Source organism: Herpailurus yagouaroundi, unplaced genomic scaffold (genome assembly GCF_014898765.1).
Source record: "Herpailurus yagouaroundi ecotype Mexico unplaced genomic scaffold, PumYag 67005, whole genome shotgun sequence".
In the NCBI taxonomy this organism is placed as follows: Eukaryota; Metazoa; Chordata; class Mammalia; order Carnivora; family Felidae; genus Herpailurus; species Herpailurus yagouaroundi.
The window spans coordinates 1-23,996 of record NW_024419868.1 but is presented as its reverse complement, the minus strand read 5'-3'; the positions used below and the strand labels follow the sequence as shown (position 1 = coordinate 23,996).

General features: G+C 42.0%; 1 protein-coding gene across 4 annotated transcripts; it reads left to right on the top strand.

Moving 5' to 3' along the window:
• Positions 1-6,768: 6,768 nt before the first annotated feature.
• On the top strand, positions 6,769-22,686 carry GNL3L (G protein nucleolar 3 like). 4 transcript variants are annotated; one of them, XM_040466909.1, is made up of 9 exons: positions 6,770-6,899; positions 9,051-9,191; positions 15,962-16,002; positions 16,885-16,992; positions 17,735-17,851; positions 18,604-18,687; positions 18,855-18,990; positions 19,845-19,948; positions 21,694-21,874. In XM_040466909.1, the coding sequence occupies exons 2-9, from the start codon at positions 9,173-9,175 to the stop codon at positions 21,847-21,849; spliced, it is 765 nt and encodes a 254-aa protein (XP_040322843.1). In that variant the 5' UTR covers positions 6,770-6,899; positions 9,051-9,172; the 3' UTR covers positions 21,850-21,874. The 4 variants fall into 4 exon arrangements, with proteins under 4 accessions (XP_040322846.1, XP_040322843.1, XP_040322845.1 ...); XM_040466910.1 differs by having other exon boundaries at positions 6,772-6,899; positions 9,126-9,191; XM_040466912.1 differs by lacking the exon at positions 17,735-17,851 and having other exon boundaries at positions 6,769-6,899; positions 21,694-22,686.
• The last annotated feature ends 1,310 nt before the right edge of the window (positions 22,687-23,996 follow it).

The following is a 23,996-nucleotide window of genomic DNA, read 5'->3' as shown; positions in this document are numbered from 1 at the left end:
CCTGGCTGAAGTCGGACGCTTAACCGACTGCGCCACCCAGGCGCCCCGAGGAGGAAACATTTCTAATAAATTTTAACTTGATAAATGAGTGATGTCTTGCAATATGAGTAGTATGTGATGCAAAATGTCATATGATCACAACTGAGCTAATGGTCCGTCTCTCTTGCGTGTGCTCACTGTGGGGTTGTGGGTGATCATCTCCCATGCTTGGATGCTCAGCTCAGTTTCAGGCCATGGTGTTTGGCAGAAATCAGTGATTTTTCAGAAAGTTGGAAGGTGCCCACAACCGGCACCAGTGTATTTTTTGTCACTTCAAAGCACCTATGGACAGTCCTTTGCTTTTCCACATGAGTAAGCTTAGGAATGTTTTGCTTTATTCTAGGTCAGGCTGCCTGCAGATATAGACTCTTTCCTCTGCTGCCTTATTGCCAGTTATATTAAATACAGTATATGAAAAGAATTTATTAATATTGGACTGTAGTCAACATCCATGTGAGCATATACAATGGCTCCCATGCAGAAAAAGATTTCATTGAGCCAATAGACAGCAGTGATTCCATTAGTGATAGTGAAAGCTGTCTTACGCAATAACTCTCCTCTCTCTTGTCTCTCTCACACCAGCAATTAAGGTTTTCAAAGGTAAGTGCAGGTTAATTTGTTTATTTTTCTTTATATTTTGTATTTTCTTTATTATTTTATATTATATTATAGTATTGTAATTATTTTTATATGAATATTTTTGGGTTGTGGAATAAATCATCTGAGTTTCCATTATTTCTTATGGGGAAATTCACCTTGATATACAAGTGCTTTGGATTAAAAGCATGCTTCTGGAAAAAATTATGCTTGCAAACCAAGGTTTTACTGCATAAATACAAATATATAAATATATATATATATATATATATATATATACACAGTATGTATATATATTTGCATGTTACATATATATATATTTGCATGTATATATGTATATATGTACATATATCTCACATCTTCTTTATATATATCTTTATATATATATACATAGAACATCTTATTTATACACACACACACACACACACACACACACACACACATAATGGAATACTATGTAGCCATAAAAAGAATGAGATCTTGTCATTTGCAACAACATGGATAGACCTAGAGGGTATAATGCTAAGTGAAATAAGTCATTCAGGGAAATACAAATACTATATTTCACTCACCTGTGGAATTTAAGAAACAAAACAATTGAACAAACAAAAGAGACAAACAAACAAAAACCCCAGACTCTTAAATACAAAGAACAAACTGGAGGTTGCCAGAGGGAAGGTGGCTGAGAGGAAGGGTGAAATAGATAAAGGGGATTAAGAGTACACTTATCCCAATAAGCACTGAGGAATGTATAGAATTGTTGAATAATTACATTGTACACCTGAAACTAATATAACACTGCATGTTAATTATACTTCAATAAAAAACAAATGAAAAAAAAAACCCTGGTAACTGCTGAGGTGTGTATGGTGGCAACCAGGTGGAATGGACAAGAATGACACTTCTTAAAGTATAATTTTTATATGGTTTTGATTTTCAAATTTATGTTTATTATTTATTCAAAAAGAAATAAATTTAAAATATTCACAATAATAGGAAGAATTGCAAAGCAATTTGGAATTAAATTAGTAAAAACACAAAATTCTAAAGAGAAAACTTGAAATTCTTAATAAAGAACCCAGATAGGTGAATTGAACAAATGAGATATTTCATGTTCTTGGATAAGATGAGTTAATATTTTGATGATGTCAACTCCCTCAATTTAATCTATAAATTTAGTGTGATTCTAATAAAAATTCCAGGTGGATTTCTGAAGAGCTTGATAAACACTTTCTAAAAATTATGTGGAGATATAGCTAAGACAATACTAAATGGAGGTACTTGCCCTATTAGATGTTATGATATATTACAAAGTATCAAAAATAAGGTAGTATTAGTAGAAGAACAGAAACAGATTTGTGTGTGTATGTTTCATAATATGTGACAAAGGTGGCACAGCAAATCAGTGAAAAAGTAAGAATTATTGAAACATGGCTCATTGTGCAGAAAAAATAAAATTGTATCCTTATTTATCACTTCATATGATAGTGGATTCTAGATAGATTAAAACCTAAGGGTGAAAGGTAAAACCATAAAGTTAATGGGAAAAGAAGTAGGAGAATATCTTTGTGATCTGGGAGGAGGGAAATACTTTTTAAATCAAACCCCCAAACCAAAAACCATAGAGCAAAAATTTGATGGATTTGATTATATAACCATTTCTGTTTTTTAAAAAAAGGTTAACATGGACAAAGTTAAAATAGGGAGAGAATATTTGCAGTGTCTGAAACTGATAGGATACTAATAGCTAGACTATATAAGGAACTCTAGCAAATAGATAGGAAAGATAGGAATCTCAATGGAAAAAATGGGCCAACTATACAAGCAGGCAATTTACAGAAGAGGCATTTAACACACATATAAAGAGATGCTAAAAAATTCATTAGTAATCAGAGAAATGCAAACTAAAAATAAGATATTACTTTATACTTGTTATACTGGCAAAAACTAGAAATCTGGAAAATGTCAAGTGTTAGTAAGCATGTAGGGACACAGGAATCCTTGTACATCGATGGTAAAACTGTGGACTGGTGTAGCTCTCTCAGAGAACCATCTAGCAGTATGGATGTTCTTAGTCAAACTAAGTACATGCACACTTTATGATGCAATCATTCTGGTTCTGAGTGTATGTTCTAAAAGAAATTCTCATACAGGCCAATAAGGGGACATGCACAAGAGTGTTCATCACAGTATTATTTGTGGTATCAGGGAGCTGGAGGCAATCTTGCTGTCCATCACTGGGGAATATTCAAGGAAAATAGGAAGGCACACTGTAGTTAGCATGAGCAAGTAGAGCAATGGATTGGATGTGTACACAGTCATATGGATAGACTTTAAAAACACAAAGCCAAATGAAAAAATAAGAAACGAGATACCGTTTATATAAAATAAAAATGCACACATAAAGCTTCCTCCATAGTGGCACAACCTGATGTTATGTTCCTCTTGAGGTGATACCATATGAAACAAATGATTATTGCTGGAAATATTTAACCTGAATCTAATCATGTCAAAAGAGCAGATGAATTTAGAATGTGGGACATTCTGCAAGAAACTGCCTGGACTCTTCAAAAACATTAGTGGAATACAAAACACACAAAATATAGGAGTACTATTCTATATTAAAAGAAGTTAAAGCAATACAACAACCAAACATAATGCATAAAATTTGGTTAGATCCTGGGATCAAAAATGATTAGATCTAAAAATATTTTGGCCACAATTTGAAAATTTGAATATAAGGTACCTTTGATGGTATTATTGAATTGTTGTTAAATTTTCTTAAGTATGATAAGGGTATTGTAGTTGAATAGGAGAATGTCCTTATTCTTGTAGATGTTGCCAAAGTATTTAGGGGTGAAGTGTTACATTGCCTGCAACTTTTAAATGGCTCATCAAAAAAGAAAATGTATACATACACATAAAAAGAGAAGTAGAGCAAGTCTGGCAAAATATTAAGGGTATATGGGTTTTCATTGTACTATTCTTTCAAGTGTTCTGATTTTTTTTTTATTTTTTTTTCAACGTTTATTCATTTTTGGGACAGAGAGAGACAGAGCATGAACGGGGGAGGGGCAGAGAGAGAGGGAGGGAGACACAGAATCGGAAACAGGCTCCAGGCTCTGAGCCATCAGCCCAGAGCCTGACGCGGGGCTCAAACTCATGGACCGTGAGATCGTGACCTGGCTGAAGTCGGACGCTTAACCGACTGCGCCACCCAGGCGCCCCAAGTGTTCTGAATTTTAAAATGTGAAACATAAAAATTTGGGGGAATTACATGAACATAAAACAGCAATACATATTTTGCAAGAACACATATAAAGAAAAAATCTGCATAAAATACCATAGAATGGATGCCTACAGGCGGGAAATAAGAGTTTGAAGTAGAGATTAAGGTGAATTAAATAAAAACAAAACAACAAAAACCTCTCCGTAAAGTAGTTCATATTCATTGACTACATAGAAAACACAGAAAAGCACAATAAAGACAACAAAATTCACCAATAAGCTCATTTTCTCTGTCAGTAGTTCTCAAAATATGGTACTTGGACAAGCAGCAGCTGCAGATGATTCTCCTCTTCCTCCCCCTCTTTCTTCTTCATCATCATCATCACTTGGAAACTTGTTAGAAATTCAAATTCCTGGGCCCTACCAGACTTAGTGAAACAAAACTAGGGCCCAGCAATCAGTGTTCTGACAAGCCCTCCTAGATTTAACCATCATTAATTTTGTTATAGATACTTGTAGTCTTTCTAAAAAGATTATGTAATATTTCAGGCATACAAATAGGTATAGATAATAACATAACACACACCCATGTACTTACTACCTGGATAAAATATTGGATAAACAATTGAAATCCTCTGTGTATCTCTCTCTCATTCTGTTCCTTTGTTTTCTTCTCTGGACCTAATCACAATTCTGCATTTGGTATTTAATTCCCTTGTCTTAAAAATATTGGTTATATATTTATATAATCTATAAATAACACACTGCATTGTTTTATAGATTAAAAAAAAACCAAAACTATATATGGTCACCTGGCTGGCTTAGCCGGTAAAGAAAGCATCTGATTCTTGATCTCTTGTGGTCAAAAGTTCAAGCCCCACGGTGGGTGTAGAGATTACTTAAAAATTTATTTAAAAATCTACATATCCTTCTACAATTTGTATTTTATCTCAGCACTGTGTTTTTGAAATTTATCTGGGTTGAAATATGCATCTGTTTCATTTTTTTGCTGCTGTATAGCTGTACCACAATTTATTCATTCTGTTGGTGAACTTTTAGATTGATATTTCTTCTCTATTACAAACAGTTATGCAATGAATTTTCTTGCACATGCCTCCTTGTGCATATGCTTAAGAATTTCTCTAGGACAGGGGCACCTGGGTGGCTCAGTGGGTTAAGCGTCTGACTTTAGCTCAGGTCATGATCTTGTGGTTCATGAGTTTGAGCCCAGAGTAGGGCTCTGTGCTGACAGCTCAGTGCCTGGAGGGGGCTTTGGATTCTGTGTGTGTGTGTGTCTCTCTGCCCCTCCCCCACTCTCACCTGTCTCTGTCTCTGTCTCTCTCAAAAATAAACATTAAAAAAAAAAAGAATTTCTCTAAGAGTCTAGAGGTTATATACATCATTACCAGTAGAATTCCTGGGTCCTAGGGCCCATCTTTAACTATTCCGGATAACTTGCTAATTGTTTTCCGAAGTAGTAACACCAATTTTCATTCTTATCAAAGATTTCATTGCATTTTCCCCTTATAGTTTGCACATTTGGGACTTTGTTGAAAAAGTGTTTCCCCAGTTGTGGGTGACAAAGATACTCTTCACTATCTTATGTGGAAATAAGTCAGGATCCAGTTTTATTTCTCTCTTTATGGTGAGCCAAATTTCCCAGTGCTATCTACTAAATTGTCCATTTTCCATTGATCTGTGGTGCAGGCCTATAAACTCACCCATTTCACATATATTTGCTGAAGTCTGCCTTGTACCAGTCTTGTGCTGGGTCTTGTTGAGGTCTTGAAGATATATGGCCCCTAGTCTCAGGAAGTGAGGCGGCATTTCCATTTGTGTGGAGATGCAGCTATATAAATGATTACAGTATTAAGAGATAAGTGCAGAAAGGTGTTCTGAGTTTCTAACTCAGCTGTGAAAGTTCACAGAAGTGACCAGAGTTAGGTCTTAAACAGGAAGAATTTGCTAATGCAGGGGGAAGGGTCAAGGTGGTGAGGGCTGGTTTGGGGTGCAGAGTTTTGTGTGTCTCCAGGGCGAGAGGATAGAAGACACAATGAGTAGTGCATATGTAAGGGGTAGGAGTAGACAGAGGGAATCAGTTTCTGCTTGGATACTTTTGAGGTGGAGGAATACACACCCGAGGTACTGGGGACTTGGCCCCACACCCAAAGTTTAGGTTTGAGGAAAAGAAGGGGCTGCAATTAAATTATCACAAAGAAATCATTGTCAGACTAATATTTACTATTTTTAAGGGGAGACCTCATTCTCCAGCCAGGTCAGGAGCTTCTCAAGATAGTTTCTAAAGAAATCCTTATTTGTACCCACTTCAGAGATATACATTCATTCCTTTCTTCATTTGCCGCTCTGGGGCCAAAGATAAGGAGGTAGGAGGAGGAGGAGAAGAGGGCAAACGGGTGGGAGAGGCTTCCAGTTGTCCAGCTCCTGGGCCTGCCCATGCATTTGAACTTCGGCAGAAAGCGCTGGGAGCGGCTGCCTCAGGGTTTGTCTGGGACCCTACAAGCCAGGAAGAAGTTGGGAACGGCTAACCAAGTCGCTTTTAAGTGGGGAGCACTCGGCAAGACATGTGACCTAGGCGGCCATTTTCTCACACCCATCCCGTCGCCATCTTCCTTTGTAGACAAAGGGACTGACCCCCACCCTTGTATGGTGCGGTCATGGTGATTGCTTGGTTACTAAAATTCGGGAACACGCATATTTGGGCCCAGGCAGAGGTCATCGGACAAGCTCTAGGCTTACAAGTAGGTTATATGGCTACACTAGTCGACCCGGCCGCTCGGTCCCCCGCCTACCCCTTCTCGGCTTTTTTCTCACCGCACAGGGAAGCTGGGAGGCGGGACCAGCGCGCCTGCGGAGTAGGGATGGGCGAGCGCGAGCCGTCAATCCGAAGCAAGGCGGGCGGACCGGCGCCGTAAGGCTGGGATCCGGAAGTCGGAGCCTATCCGCGTTAGCTCAGCCTGCCGACCAACCGTATCGTGGTGCCATTCTCTCCTCTTTGATCCCCGCCGGAAGTGGAGGTAAGAGACGACTCTCCTCTTTTCTCCTTGTGAGCGCTCTCCCAGCCAGCCGCGCGTTAAGGCTAGTGTATTTGAGGTGGAAACTAGAGGCGTCCTCCACTTTGAAATAGAGAGGTAGAGAACCAGCTCTCATCCAGGGTAGAAGGGTCCAGGTGAGGGACAGGGATCGCTCCGTACATGGGCATGTGCCCAAATGCACTCTTGCTGGGTAGAGGGGCACGGCCTCACCCCATCTAGGCAGATGTAGAGCCCTGGACATACTGTGTAGAAAGTCACAGACCTCACGTGTGGAGAAGCATCGAGTGCCCTCCTCTCTTCAGGATAGCGAGGCTCCATTCTGCACCCCTTCAGGGTAGACAGGCGTCTCCGTGTGGCGACATCGATCCCACGGTTATAGAGACATACCTCCCTCCCCCAAAAGCTGAGCGACTCGGGCCTTTACCGGCGCTAAGGCACACAGATCCGCCTTGATGCAACAGTTCCCCTTGGACAGAGGCTTTGGTGTATTACTCCCTCTGCACACGTCCACTCCCGCCTACCCTGGCTGGACCGCCAGTACAGGGGAGCTCAGAAACGTTTAATATACCGAGGTAGAAGAGCTGGGGGACTTCCCTGCCTAGCCCCCTTGTAACCAGTTGCAGAAGCCCCGCCCCCGCTACTGCAGAGATGTTAGATCACCCCTCCTCAGTGGTTTGAGGCATACCTCTCAGCCCTTAGAGAACACGCAGATCTTCCTCACCTTGGCTAGAGTGAGACCCCATTGTGGAAAATAAGACTTGACTCCTCCCCCCACCCCATAAGGAGGCACTGGTTTACCGAATTTGTAATGGCCCAGCTCCCCAAATGCCCCGCCGCGAAGAGAAACAGACCATAACCCAGGAATGCTGTCAGATCTGCCCCTGGTGCCTGCCTTCCCCCGTCCCCTGGTAGAGGGGCTCAGATTTGAGAGATCATCCCTCTCCTACTCTTCCCTCAAGGATTTAGAATCACCAGATGTAGCAAGGAGAGACCCCCAAGGGAGCAGAGAGGTGCAGCTCCCCCTCCCTGCAGTGTTGAGAGGCAATGACATCACCGATCATCCTACCTTTGATCCAGATGGGCTCCCCCCATACCCAAGGTGGAGGAGCTCAGATCTCTTTCTCCATCCAGGATAAAAACACAGACACCCCTGCCTGCCCAAAGTGTAAGGGCTGATCCACTGAACTTATAGCTGTGTCCCTACTCGCCACTCCTGTACGGAGAACTAGAGGTCCTATTCCCTTCAGTGTTAGCACAATGCTGACTTCAACCCATTTAAAAGATAAACACATCATCCCCCATCCCACCTCCCACGGAAGGGTCCGGAATATCTCACTACAGGCAAAGTGCAGACCCCATTCATGCAAAGCTGCATGATTCCCCCCCTTCATTAGTGTGGCAACTAATGTCACCTTGTAGTGGAAACAGGCACATCATTTTCCCCTCACCCCAGCCCTCCGCAGGGCAAAGAGACCCAGGACTTCTCCCTGACCACTTACAAATATACAGCCCTTCACTTCTCTCCCATGCACCAGAGATGCACACAACCACTGTGCTGGTTTTCCCAGTTGCTCTGCACCCCATAGTAGAACAACAGAAGGCATCTCCTCACCCCCATTCACTAAGGAACTGATCCCAACCCATACATGCAGGTATAGATTCCCCGCCCCCAAGATTTTTCACTGACCTCTTGGCCTCAGTATAACATAAACACAGATTAAAAGTATTGTTCTGAGGTCCCTTTTCCCTAGGGTAGACTTCTGGTATCTCTCTTTCCCCCACTCCCAGGGTAGATCAGAACCCTCTACTTGAGAAAAGAGGTACTATTAATATCCTATACAGAAACAGGTCATCCTTGTATACCCTCTCCCCTCAGCATAGAGAAGTTTAGTACTAGGGTATATAATATTACAGGATGGAGGATTGAGGGCCCAGGACCCCATCTGATACATCGAGGCAGTGACTCCACCCAGGAAGAGGCGTTTAGGTATAGCCTCCTTTTGGGTAGTATGATGCTGCCTTCCCTGTGTAGATTCAGCTATACCAGGCCCCAACTCCATTATAGCCCCTTCTGGTTCCTCTAGTTGTTAGGACTTTCTTATCATGTTCTTTAACATTTCATTTTGCCTACAGGGGGCTCAGAAGGGAGCTTGTGGCATTGTGGTTCCCCTCTCTGTCTTCACATTGGTTCTTCTTCCATTCTGACAGGACGAAAGCCTGCAGATTTGAACCTACCTGCTTTCAAGTCAGTCATCATGATGAAACATAGACACAGTGAGTTTCTTTTACTATCCCCTCTCAATGCTAAGCTTTAATGAATATTTGTAGTATTTCATGGCAACTTAAAAAATTATTATCTTTTAAAAATTTTAATTCCAGTAGAGCTAACATTGAGGGTTATATTAGTTTCAGGTGTACAATACAGTGATTTAACAATTCTATATATCACCCAGTGCTTACCAGGACAAGTACACTCCTTAATCCCCATCACCTATTTCACCCATGCCCCCAACCCACCTCCCCTCTGGTAACTATCAGTTTATTCTCTTAGTTAGGAGTCTGTTTCTTTTTTTTTTTTTTAGTGTTTATTTTTGAGAGAGAGACAGAGCAGGGGAGGGGCAGAGAGAGAGGGAGACGGAGGATCTGAAGCAGGCTCTGTGTTGTCAGTGCAGAGCCCAGTGTGGGGCTCAAACTCATGAACTGTGAGATCATGACCTGAGCTGACGTCAGACGTTCAACCAACTGAGCCACCCAGGTGCCCCAAGAGTCTATTTCTTGGTTTGTCTCTTTTTTTTTTAACTTTGCTTATTTGTTTTGTTTCTGAAATTCTACATAGGAGTGAAATCATATGGTATTTGTCTTTCTCTGACTTATTTTGCTTAGCATTATACTCTAGTTCCATCCATGTTTTTACAAATGGCAAGATTCCATTCTTTTTTATGGCTGAGTAATATTCCATTGTATATATACATTACATCTTTACCCATTCATCAGTTGATGGACACTTGGGCTGTTTCCACAATTTGGCTAGTGTATTGTAGATAATGCTGCTATAAACATTGGGGTGCAAGTATCCTTTCGAATTAGTGTTTTTGTATTTTTTGGGTAAATACTCTGAAATGTGATTATTGGATCATAGGGTAGTTCTGTTTTTAAAAAATGCTCAGTATGGCATGAGGGGATGAGCAAAATGGGTGAGGGGAGTGAGAGATACAGGCTTTCAGTTATGGAATAAATAAGTCATGGAATTAAAAGGTACAGTACATGGAATATAGTCAGTGGTACTGTAGTACCATTGTATGGTGACAGATGGTGGCTATGCTTGTGTTGAGCATAGCATAATGCATAGACATAGACTTGTTTTGTGGAATCACTATGTTGTACACCTGAAACTAGTGTAATATTATGTGTCAAATATACCAAATTGTTTAGTCTTGTCTTTTATGTATGGTATCATTGTTGTCTTACCAACTTCTTGGAGGTAGTGTTCCCCTTATCTCCCATTCCCATTTTACAGTTGAGGAAACAGGCTCAACAAGGTTAAGTGACTTGATCTGAGGTGAATAGTAGTATATACCAGACAGTGGAGACAAATTGTTGTTCTTTCTGCCTTTGAGACTCTTTTCCTCCCTTTTTCCTCATTCTTCAACTGGATAATCCTTGCTTGTTTTTCAGATTTCAACTTACACATCACTTACTCTAGGAAGCTCTCCCATTAAGCTCCTCCCTTGGTTTCTACCATCTGCACCCACAGGAACTGGAACTATTGACACTGTATGATCGAGTCTGTCTCCTACACTGTGCTGTTAACTTCTCACCCACATTTCGTTTGTGTCCAAAGGACCCAGCATGACCAGGCATAGCTGTTTGGTACTTACTGTGTGCCAGGCACTAGAATGTCTCAGTGTGCTAACTCAATTCTTCCTCCTACCACTATTCTTTTATAGCCTAGAGAGAGAAGACAAATGTGATGCATGGACTCTCCCTTATAAGAGGGAAGGCAAGAGCATTAAGGCAGGTTTGGTTCTGTGCTTCCTGCCTTTATCTTGCTGTATCCACATAGAAAATGACATTATAGACTGGACAAGAATTATGCAACCCAGTGACCCCATATTCTGTGTGAATGGTGGCCCTGCCTCTGTGGGCCTGGTGAAAAAAAATTCAGTACATTTACTTTATATATCACACAAAAATTTCAACAAGAATCAGACTGTGGTTACGTGAATACCAAAAGTAAATAATTTTTTTCAACACAAGAAAAATGAACAAAATTAATTATACTTTTAAGAATATCAAATACCAGGGGCGCCTGGGTGGCTCAGTCGGTTGGGCGTCCGACTTCAGCTCAGGTCACGATCTCGCGGTCCGTGAGTTCGAGCCCCGCGTCGGGCTCTGGGCTGATGGCTCAGAGCCTGGAGCCTGCTTCCAATTCTGTGTCTCCCTCTCTCTCTCTGCCCCTCCCCTGTTCATGCTCTGTCTCTCTCTGTCTCAAAAATAAATAAATGTTAAAAAAAATTAAAAAAAAAAAGAATATCAAATACCAGATGATAATAAAATTATTGATACTGATGGAAAAGACAATAATTAGCTGGTTAAATGAAGTGGAGTGTATGCATACAAAAGAACCCTAGCAGTTTAAAAGAAATGAAGTATTATAATAAAAAATAAATGAAGTATTATATGGAAAGATTATATATAGAGAATATTGTATGGAAAAATATTAGATGAAGAGATCTCCAATATTTATTTGTTAAATGAAAAAAGCAAGTTGTCAACAGGAGGACATACTATGTTATTGTCAGTGGGAGCAAATGGGGGGAAATAAGATTATATATATTTGCATTTGCATTGATAAAGTGGTTTCTTGTTGCAGTGAGGAGGTGCAGTGGTTAGGGACAAGTGTGGAAGACCTTTCAAAATACACCTTTTTAGTTTGGAACCATATGACTTATTACCTGTTACAGAACAATCATATTGTTCTACCTGAGTGGGAAAAATGGTGAATATTAAACAAAACCTTTACATGTATTCACAAAACACAGACTTTGGTAAATTGCAGCTAAAGTAATGATCATACTAACTGGAATGACTGCAGTGGAAGATAGGGGAGGTGCCTCATGGTGCAGCCACCCTCGCTCTCAGTCATACCTTGGACCCAAATGGTAATGATAATGATTAAATCTGGGGAGGTTATTGAGGAGCCCTACAAGGAGTGGTTAAATACAATTTTAATTGTACATTTTTGAATGGTTATTAAAAAGGAGGATGTGTTTTGTCATTTAAAAGATTTACAGCTGCCAGGGCACCTGGGTGGCTCAGTCAGTTGAGTGTCTGACTTTGGCTAAGGTCATGAGCTCACAGCTCGTGAGTTCGAGCCCCGTGTTGGCCTCTGTGCTGACAGCTCAGAGCCTGGAGCCTGCTTCGGATTCTGTGTCTCCCTCTCTCTCTGCCCCTAACCCACTCGCATTATGTCTCTGTCTCTCTCAAAAATAAATAAACATTAAAAGATTTATAGCTGCCTGTGGCTGGTGGCACAGGTATGTAATCCATTGTAATGACAGATGAATGTGTGCTGCGCAGGGAGGGAGAGTAGGGGTATGGCTGATGAATAAGGAATAGAGTGGAGACTTCACTTTGGAAGACTCTAGGGGGTGAACAAATGAGCTTGAAGATGACTGAGAGGGATGTTTGAGACTGCTATGTGAAGTCCAGTCAGTTACAGATGATGATCATAGGCATCACCACTGCAGTGGGTAGGCAGGTGACTTCATGGAGTGGGGATGTCGAGGAAGTGTGAAACCCATATTGGCAGGGGCCCTGGGGTCACCAAAGTTACCCAGGTTGATGATGACAGGAGTCAGATTGAAAGTAAAGCTATGTGCCAGGTGTGTCAATAAATGAGGAAAAGTGACTCATAGGTGACAGGGATAGTAGCAGTCTCAAAAAGAGCAGGGTTTCCCCCCTCTTTTTTTCATTTCTTTGTTTTAACAAGAAGGAGAAGTAGTTTTAGTTTGGCAATGGTGAGTCCAGAGGACACCTCCTCCACCTGTTGGCCCACAAAGTATTCGTGTACCTGAGGAAACAACAGCCACCTTTCCAGAGGTAGGAAGGTGAAGCAGGAGAGCTGAGTCTCCATTAAGGCAGAAGGTTGGGGAATTGTTTCCAAGGAGAGTTGGAAGAATTAGGGTGAGAGATCTGCCTTTAAGTAGTGGTGGGTGGAAAAGTTGAAGCTTACAGAGACTTAAGAAAATTCTTCAGGGTCATGTAGCTAGGTAGCTGTTGAGCCAGAATGGAAACCTAGGTCTGGTTCTGGCTGTCTACAAAGTGATAGTTGTTTTCTCTCTGAAGCTGTTACAAGACAGGTTAACCATGGCTCCTTGAGTGCTGCGGTGCTGTGAGTGATGACTGTGTCCTTCCTTTCTTCTTCACTTTGCATTCTCTCTTCCTGCCTTCCTTCTCCCTTCTGAAGCAGATGTTTTCCCCGTCACTAAGTGATATATTTTCTTTTATTGTGTGCCTGTATCCAGCACAGGGCCCCAGTTTCTAGGGAAGTTAGGCAGATGGAAATTGTTGAGTAAAATGGCCAGTCCTGGTTCATTCCCAACCTCACATTCTTTTCATTGCAACATGAGTACTTTGAAAGAAAAGGAGACTTGAGGTGTTGTTGTTGTTGTTGTTGTTGTTGTTGTTGTTACAGGGACATTTGATCCATTAACATTCATCATGGTAACTAATATGTTTGGTCTAATTTCTGCCATATTATTTTATATTTTTTGTTTGTTTCCTCTTAGTCTCTTATTTATTTACTTTCCAAGCTCAAAAAAATTCTCCACCAGTAATTAAGGTTATGGTAGTAATTGCATTCATGTTTATATCAAACATAATTAAACTTGAATATCTCTGTCACTTTACCAAAATTAAATAATAACTATTTTTATCCTGCCCTTCCAAAGTAAGACATTAAGCATGCTTTCATGATTTTGCTTTTCCAACCCCTATTGCTTGATTCCAGGATTTTGTTGAAATGATTTGATACTTTGATGCTGAGCTATTTCCTTATGATATGCTTCCTGGACTTTAAAAATCTTTTCTAAATATGTGTTACAGTTCTTAGCTACATTAGTAGCGTTTTAAAAGATTTAATGGTTTTTCTGTTATTTTTTCAACTTAAAGCTTTAATAGATTTTCTGCCCACTATTATTTGTTTCCTTTAGCTTGAGATCTTTATCTGAGTTAATTTTTATTTTTACTGGTTTACTTCCTCAAGTATAGTTTACCCTTGAACAACTTGGGGGTTAGTGGCCTCAAGCCTCTATGCAGTCAAAAATTCACACATAACTTTTGATTCCCCCAGAACTTCACTACTAATAGCCTACTGTTGACCAGAAGCCTTACCAGTAACATAACAGTCAATTAACATGTATTTTGTTGAATGTGTTATATACTGTATTCTTCCAATAAAGGAAGCTAGAGGAAAGAAAATGTTAAGAAAATCATAAGGAAGAGAAAACACATTTACAGTACTGCACTGTATTTATATAAAAAATCTGTATAAGTGGATCCATGGAGTTCAAACTTGTGTTGTTCAAGGGTCAGCTATAGTTTTACACGAATTCAGGTGCTACTAATCTTTGCACATCTGAAAATGTCTTTTACCTTCATGTAAAAGAAGGTTAGGTATAGGTATTCAGCTTGTGTCTTGTTTCAGAACTTTGTAATTGTTTTTCTGTCTTAAATGTTCAGAGTTGTAGATTTGAGAAGGCTGTCTGCTTCTCTTCACTTCTTTGGAAACTCCTGTTTCGAAGTTTATAAGATTTTCTCTTTATCCTTGGAGTTGAGAAATTTCATTAGAGTATGCCTATGATGTGTCTTTTTTTGTTAATCTTGGTGCTTCATGAGTCTTTCTAATCTGAAACCTCAAGCCTATTTTCAATTTAAGGAACTTTCATCTATCATTTAAAAAAAACAAATGCCTCTCATTTATACCTTTTTCTCATTCTGAAACTCCTGTTATTTAGATATTAGCTCTCCTGAGTCTATTCTCCATTTTGTATTTTTACCCATAATTTCCATTTCTTTAGAGTTTTGTTTTAAGCAAGCTCTTCCCTTGATCTTCCAGCTTGTTAGTTTGGTTGTTAATGATGTCTGTGCTGTTTTTCACTACATCTATTGAATTTTTATTTAATATTAAATTTTGGGAATTTTTTTTCTTACAGTTCTTTTGAAGTATCTTCTTGAATCTCCTTAAGAATTTACAATAGTATTAAATTCTCTGTTTCCTTTGTTAACTCTGCTTTGGTGTGAACCACCTTATGTGATTGGGGAGCCTCTCTCTGGTAATCCCAAGCTGCCCCTATATTTGTTTGTATATATCCTGACCTTCCAGAACTTCCCCCTTTAGGAATTCCTTTAGCTCCCTTGCAGGTGGTAAGAATTAGGAAGCCATTGTTTCTCAAGAGGCCAGCGGTGAAGAGGATGACAGATGGGACTTCTCATGAAGAGGGTGAGGCCTCTTAAGTTTTTGGGCTTTGTTCAGATGTGATTGAAGAAGGTGAGCTCTCGCTTCCTTATGGAGGCCTCAATTTGGCTAAATAGGGCAAGTCCTTTTGGAGGTAATGGCCAGAGCAGGATCAGCAGGAAGGAACAGTTCTCTCCCTGTGTGCTGAGGGTATATGCCTTGGCTTAGCCACCTGGGACTCCTCAGATTACCTTCCCATGCTGTCAGTGCCCAACTTCAGATTGGTGTGGCAATTGGTGAGTTGCCCCCAGCCAAAACTTAGGGGAGAGAGAGGAGTCAAGCATGCACTCAGGTCACTTTTCACAGAATTCCCATAAGCATTATTTCAGTTTGCATTAAAATAATGCCTCAAATATTTTATCCATTACTTCCTCTGGCCCTGTTGCTGCCATCTTCATGTCTTTCTTGTTCTGAGCCTGGACAGACATAGTATCTGAGTCCTCCTTAGGTTCCCAGTGACTTGACTTTGATTAAGGTATAAACAGATGTTGGGTAGGTGGATAATGGCTTTTTTTTTCTTTTGTAGAAAATAAAAAACCAGGTAAAGGTTCCAAAGGCTGCAAGAAGGTAAGTTGGCTCCACCCTCAGGTAAGCTGTACCCATTGTTGTGGGTAGTTCAGGACTGCCTGCCCTGGAAGGGGCCTACAAATGCCAGTAGATGTTGGATCATTCCAGAGAGAGCACCACATTGGAATTAGAGGATATGGCTTTTCCCCCCTCTCTGGTTGGCTGCAGTACAGAGTCAGCATTTATTAAGTTTCCACCACAAGCCATGTACTGCTTTGTGCTTGAGTTACCCTGGTGTAGGGATTGCCATTGTCCCATTTTTAAGATGAGGAAACAGCCTTAGTGAGAAAGTTCCTAGGTTCAAGGTAGCACAGCTAGAACTTGAGTATGTCTGGTTCCCAAGTCCCAATTGCTCTTGTTGAGGAGGGAGGCCAAAATATAATCTTTGGCTCCAGATCCTGGTCCTGCTAGGAAAGGTGTAGACAAGTAAGATGGTCCAGAGCACTGTTCTTAAATTTTAGTGTGTTAAAGTTCTCACACTTTTTTAGTTTTGGGTAATTAACTGGAGGGCTGGTTTAAACACAGATTGCTAGCCTCCAGCCTTGAGTTTCTGATTCAGTAGGTCTGTCATGGCCTTCCATAATTTACATTTATAACAAGTTCCCAGGTTATGTCACTGCTGTGGTCCAAGAACCACACTTTGAGAGCTACTTAGCATTTCTCTTGGCCTTTAATTGAGAAACTTTTCCATTTGTCTCCACCTTTCCTGGGGTTCCTCAGTCAACCCCCGCCTAGGAGAGGGAGGGTCTCTCTCGAGCCAGATGGGCAGACCTGTGGGAAAGGAGCCTTTCTTTTTGCTTACTTTTGAGCAACCCTCCAGGATGGGTGATTTCCATGGATTCATTAGCTCTGTTTGATTGTTTCCTCTTGTGCGGTGACCAGCCTACAAAGCAGAATGGAAAGAAAGCAGCTTCCAAAGTAGCCTCTGCTCCCCAGTTTGTTCACTCCAATGATCATGCCAGTCGGGAGGCTGAATTAAAGAAGAAGAGGGTAAGCCCTTGACCTTGGGGGAGAGAGAGGGCCTGTCCTGACTGCCAGGTCCACAGAAGTGGTGAAGGGAAGGGCAAAGACCAGAGTTGTTAGGGTTGTTGAGGCTGTTTGCAGAATAAAGAAGAGAAGGTAGTCACTTTGATACTTTATTTAAGTGTCTCCATTTGCTCACCTCCCAGTCCATTGTTGCCCTGCTGCTCCACTGAATCCTGTCAGCCTCACTGTCTGCTCATTCTCTGACATCACACTCATGGATAGTTTCCTTCTGTCATCTCATCTGAATTCTCAGGATTTGAGACCATGCTTTCTTTGAAACACCCTCCCTTTGACTTTCTTGTCATTTCACTCTCCTAGATGTCTTCCTTCCTCTTTTCCAGTCTCCTTGGCTGCTGCTTCATTTTCTTGCTCTTTAAATGATGGAGCATCCCAGGAGCTTGTTCTCTTTTCTCACTCTGGTCTTAATTGGTTCCCTTTTCCCAGAACATGTTCTCAGCTTCACATGCCCTCTTTCTTTTGTTCTCTGCCACACTTTCCCTTCCTTCATCTCTTGTTTCCTTTCTCTCAAGCCCCTTATCCCCTGCTGTTATATCTGTTTTCTCCCTGTATCCCTGTTCCTCCTACCTCTGCCATATCAACACTGTTTCTTCCCTCTGTCACCTGCTCCTTGTTATTCGAGGTCTCCTATCCCTCCCTTAGGCTACAGATCTAGTCAGCTGTAGTCCTGTGTGTGTTCACTTGTTAGGTTGAAGAGATGAGGGAGAAGCAACAGGCTGCACGGGAGCAAGAGAGACACAGACGTAGGACCATCGAGAGCTATTGTCAGGATGCCCTGCAACGCCAGGAGGAGTTTGAGCACAAGGTAAGAGAGCAGCCTTTGCTTCTGGGTCAGACTGGTTTGGGTTTGCTCAGAAGCATCTTGAAAGGGAAAGAAGGAAGATGTGAGATTGTTGGAGGGGAAGTAGGGAATTAGTGCAGTGAAGATGGGAAACTGTGGAAAGGGAAGAAGGGAGGGATGAGAGGGAGGCAGATGGCCATTTCGAGCCTTATCTGTGACTGGAAAACCCCTAAGCTGGAACCCAAATATGGGGCTGGGAGTAGGAGAAGGGAGACCTAAGACCAGGGGACAGTGGGGGAGAGAAGGTATAAGTGTGAAGGAAGTGTTAACAGAAAAGTGCGTGTGAGGGGGGTGCCATCTTCCTTCTTGGACTTCTTACTGCCCTTTTGGCACGTATTCTCATCTCACAGAATATGCACTTTCCAATTCAAAGTTCCTTTTCTAACATAAAGTGCATATTTTGCTTCTTCCATCCCATGTTCCCCCCACAGGTTGTTTTTCTCACTTATACCTCCCTCTCACATTCTTTCCTTACATACACAGATGCATACTCAGGTCTCTAGCTAGTACTTGAGCACATACTTACACACAGGCACATACATGCACCATGTAGCTCTATCCATTCTTTCAGTTCCCAGCTTTATTGGCTAGTCAGAGTTACTCTTTGGTGGGCTGGGATTCCCATGGCTCCCTCAGCCTGTCATGGTTTCCGAAGACCTGACTTTCACTCCCTCTTTCTTCCCTGGACCGTTCTCTCTCTGTTTTTTTCCCTTTAGGAGGAAGTTTTGCAGGAATTAAATATGTTTCCTCAATTGGATGATGAGGCTACAAGGAAGGCTTATTACAAGGAGTTCCGTAAGGTATTGGGACCCATTTCTTAAGGCTCTTTAGGGAGGACACCAATCCTGTCCCATCTCTTCTCCATTTCTGTTTTTCCTGACTGAGACGGAGACCTTTTCTTTCCTGGGCCTTTGTGATTGATGCTCAATGCTTTCCTTGCCTTCATCCTCTGTCCTCTGCTCTGAAGGTGGTGGAATACTCTGATGTGATTCTGGAAGTCCTGGATGCCAGAGACCCATTGGGCTGTCGCTGTTTCCAAATGGAGGAGGCTGTCCTGCAGGCAGAAGGCAACAAGAAGCTGGTCCTGGTCTTGAACAAGATTGGTAGGTGTTGGGCAGAATTGGATAAGGCAGGGCAGGGACCAAACCTTGAAAGACTAGCTCCAACCAGACCCTGAGACTCAGCAACTCAAGGGTAGTTATAACAGTTTTGCAAAGTAGGAATTCTTATCCAGTTTTTAAAGCCGGGAATCTGAGAGGTAAAGTTAATTGTTGAAAGATACACACACACACACACACACACACACACACACACACACACACACCGTATAACAGAAGTTGGGAGAGTTCCTGTCTACCCTAAGCTGGAACCCAAAGACTAGGGCACAAGATCACATGGACTCAAGAGTCACTGAGATCTGAGTCTTATCTCAGTTGTACTGTCATTTTCACTAGGATCTTGGACAAGTCATGTCACCTGAGAGCTTCCATTTCTCTAGCTGTATAGTGGGCTGTGATTGTTCCAGCCTCATAGGGTTGTTGTGAGAATTCATGATAAAATGCTTGGTATGTGCATGGTTAGTACTCTACAAATGGTAGCCATCTTCTCTTCAGAGTTATTCTTGACATTTGGCCCAACCTAGAATGATCCACAGAGAGGATGGGAAACACAATCTTCAGGAAGCCTTGCTTGGAAGGAAGGCATCTGGGACCAAACAGTTAATTTGCCCCTTTTCCCTAAGGGACAGAGGTCCCCTCAGGGAGGGCCAACTGGTCCCCTAGAGTAAATTGTCCTTTCTAATTCTAACCTGGGAACTGGACAGATACTGGTAGGGTGAGGGAGAGACATCTGTTGGCAGGAGGTGGGCCTAGCCTTGGTGTGGGTGGATGTATATTTGGAGTGAGCCATCAAAGTGATGTTCTCCTTACTAAGTCTTATGTTTTTCTATTTTCCCCAGACTTGGTCCCCAAAGAGGTTGTGGAGAAGTGGCTTGATTACCTTCGGAATGAGCTGCCAACGGTGGCTTTCAAGGCCAGCACACAGCATCAGGTCAAAAACCTGGTAAGCTGGAGCTAGGGGCATTTAGCCTCTTTCAGGGTAGCCTGGGGCCAGGGTTGGAGGGTCATAACTTGGACTATGGCTTCCAGCCCTTTAGTAATTGAACTGGGCCTCAACTTTGAGCTTTTTGCTTTACTAGATGACTTTTTAATATTTGTTTCACTTTACTCCTTTCTATATTTTAGATTTTTGGAAAGTCTTTTTTTCCCCATATGTAAGGATAATACATACTGTCCCTAGAAAATTTGGAAAATATAGCTAACTATTTGTTAACTTTTAAAAAAATGTCTCTGTTTTTCTGTTTAACACAAATCACACTACTTTCTAATTATATCATTAACACAGAAACACAGTTTTGTTGTAAAATGTTAAAGTATTATAGTAACATGGTTGCTTCTGAGGAGAGAAACTGAGTGTTGCGGGACGTGTTTTCAGTTTTGCACTAGGTGCAGAATTTCCTAAAGTAGAAAAAATAAAAGCAATTATAGACAGGTTAAGTAACTTTTCATCAGTATCCTTAATTCCAATTTCCTTTATCCATACCCAGAGGTAACCACCATTGTTAGCTTGGTGGCTGTTTTTTCAGATGTTTTTCTTTGTTTTATATATATATGTAGATGTATATATAGAGAGAAATAGATAAGGAAGTGTTTGGAAGTGTCATTCATATGTGTCATCCTGGGGCTTGCTTTTTTTTGTGGCAAATTTTTTGTAGAGGTGTACTTTTCATATGCTAAATAAAGTTAGTTTCTAATTTTTAATCATTCTAAGCAGTACTTTAACACACACCCTTGCCCATGTTATCTTGGCTGGTGGGTGAGTGTTTGTATAGGTTGGGTACTAAGAGGTGGAATGGCTAGGTCATATACTTTATGTATTTTACATTTTCCCAGACACTGACAAATTGCCTCTCTTCTAGTGGCTATACCAATTTATCTACCTACCACTGGGGTAGATGAATGTGTGAGGGCTTATTTCCCTACATCCTTTCCAACATTTGATATCATTAAACCTTTTAATCTTTACTCATTTGGGAGAAACCTGATATCTCATTTATAATTTTTGGCCTTCTTTATGGCAAAAAAACGTGGTGAGCATCCTTTTCTGACATCTCTCTTTCATTTGTATTCCACTTTAAGGATATATTTCCTTAACCTATTTCTTACTGATGGATATTTAGCTTAATTCCTATTTTGCATTGCTGTGTTGGGTGAGTAAGGAAAGAGGAAGAGATGGAAGGGCATCAGGAGTAAGGAGTTGGAGGCTGGAGTGGCTTTGTCCTATGTGAGGGATCAAGGGAAAGTAGGCTATGGGCCAGGCACTATTTTGCCAGCACAGGCAGGGAAGGTAGTTTACCTGTTTTGTGGATGAGGGCACTGAGGCCCAGAGAAGGGGAGCAGGATTTGATGCACACACACCTGTGAGAGGCAGAGCTGGAATTCAAACCTGGCTTGACTAGAGGCCAGGATGCCATCTTTCCCCTGCTGAAGGAGGCAAGAGATCTGTGTGTCTAGAGAGAGGGAGGGACAGAGAAGACTGAAGATGCAGTGACAGTGGAGAAAGAGGCCTTGTGCAAGCAGGCAAATGTCAGGTATTCAGGACCTGTGTGAGAAGCCCTCAGTTTCAGCCTTGGGGATCTTGGTGATCACAGGGAGGTGGCCCTGAAAGTTTCACTGAAAGCTGGAGATCTAGACTCAGACCACATTTCCCACCTGATGCCTCTTCTGTAATAACCCCTCATTTTCCAGAATCGTTGCACTGTGCCAGTGGATCAAGCCTCTGAGTCACTGCTGAAAAGCAAAGCCTGCTTTGGAGCTGAAAACCTCATGAGGGTTTTGGGGAATTATTGCCGCCTTGGTGAAGTGCACACCCATATTCGTGTGGGTGTTGTGGGTAAGGCCTAGAGGGAGGTCATGGGGCTCAGGCTCCTTCCTTGGGCAGGGGATTTGCTGGGTGAAGGACTCTGGGAGCTTCACGTTACCCTTCTGGGGAAGAGAGGAGCAGTTCAGGAAGGGTTTTGTGATTTGTGATATGTATTGGTGAATGTAGGAAGAATCACCACCATGCATTGAGTATTAGAGCTATGGACCAAATACACAGGGCTATGCTTGGTGTTGGTGCCATCTCATCCTACCAGAACTATTGGGGGAGGGAGGGGTGAACATATCTCTTTTACAGATAAGAACACTGAGGCCCAGATAAGGGAAAGGGACTTGTGGGGATCAACCCTGTGTGAGGCAAGGTAGGCTGATGCTCAAACTTGGGCCTGTATGGAACCCAGGGCACTAAAGGAAGGATGATGGGGAGAGAATAGGGAAATTGAGAGAAAAAGAGATAGACTGTCAGGGAGAGGAAGTAAAGCCAAGAGAGAAAGACATTGGAGAGAGTTGGACACTGAGAAAAAGGTATAGATATACAGACCAGAATAGACCTAGAAAAAGAACTGGGAAATGGTGGGATTGGTGGGGAGTAGAAAGGAAAGATGGATTTAAATGACAGAGGCATGTAAAGAGAGGGAGATAATGAAAACAAAAAGATACCAGAAGCAACATAGAGACAGACATGTGCACAGAGACCTGCAGAAAGACACATAAGAGGGCTAGACACTCCATGCATCTAGAGAGACAGACCTCCATACCAAAGAAAGAATGAGAAAGTCAGATACAGGGATAGAGACTGAGAGGGAGGTACACATGGAAAGAGCCAGGAACAAAGAAGTAGACATGGAGGAACACACACACACACACACACACACACACACACACACACACACACCTGTGAACACATGCAGGTCCACAAATACATGTACAGATCTATACTTGTGCAAACATATCCAGACCCAGAGGCAAAATATATGCAAACCAGGTTCTTCCTATACACTCATCCCAACTTTGCTCCCTGCAAAACGAATAGAGGCACAGAGAGACACGTGCCCATATACACTTAACCCTCAGACACAGTCACATATCCAGTCATAGAAGGAGACAAATATACAAACATGTCTATGATGAGATAGATGTATATTCATAGAGAAATAAAGATAGAGAGAGGGGTTAGGGATGTAGACAGGGAGACAGAAGAAGACATAGTGAAACACGTACAGAGGGATATACAGAGACAAGCCCATGGAGAGAAGGAACACCAAAAGAGACTGGGAGAAGTTGGCATAGAGGGAATTAAAAAGAGGCAGAATTGGTGGGGTGAGGACAACCAGAAAGGACAATGGCTAGAATGAGAGATAAGGAGACAAATCAGCAGAGAAATAGGTGTTTAGATAGAGATACACAAAGAAAGACATATATGATAGAGAAAAAGACTGAGTGGGAGAAAGTAAAAATGGAAAAGTAAATAGTAACATTTAGAATGAGGACAACCGAGATATGCATGTGTGTGTGTGTGTGCGCGCGCGCACGCACGCCTGTGCATGCGCGCGTGCACACACACATTGATGTACAGACTTCTATGTATGAGGAGTACATACACATAGGCACATCCATGAGAGAGTGATCTGCGTATAAATTCTAGCACACAGAGAAAGATAATGGTGAGAATGAGAGACCTGGTGAGGGAGTAACACACAAAGACATCCACAGGCCTAGAGGTGCTCACAGATGCTTGAACAGAAAAACATGCACCACAGGCAGACAGTTGCACTGAGAGACTGACATCTGGGAAGGGCCCTCCCATTCCCCACCAGGTGAATTTACACCAGGACAGATGGTTCTCTGTTTCACGGACATGTCCTGATATCTACCTTCTGTTGGATCATGTTACAGAGGCCTTGCATTGAGCACCTTTCCCAAGCTGGTTGTAGGTGGGAGGTGAGTGTCACATCTAGAGAGTGACATGTTTACCCAGTATGGTCACAAATGGAGGAAAGGGTTAGGAAGGCCATGTTGGGGCTTGGCCAGGGCCTGGGATGGGAAGGCAGGAGGTCAGGCCCTGTTTTTGGCTTCCCCATGGCTTGGTCATTGTTCCTGCCTGGACACAGGCTGGCCCAAGTGTTCCTGAGGGCCTTTCCTGCCCTGAGCCATCTGTTGTTCCTTTATAG

Excerpts from the sequence above, each read along its gene's own strand:
- GNL3L (XM_040466909.1), top strand. Across the intron at positions 16,003-16,884 it reads GTTCCAAAGGCTGCAAGAAG|CCTACAAAGCAGAATGGAAA; the intron begins GTAAGTTGGCTC and ends TGCGGTGACCAG. Across the intron at positions 18,991-19,844 it reads CCTGGTCTTGAACAAGATTG|ACTTGGTCCCCAAAGAGGTT; the intron begins GTAGGTGTTGGG and ends TATTTTCCCCAG.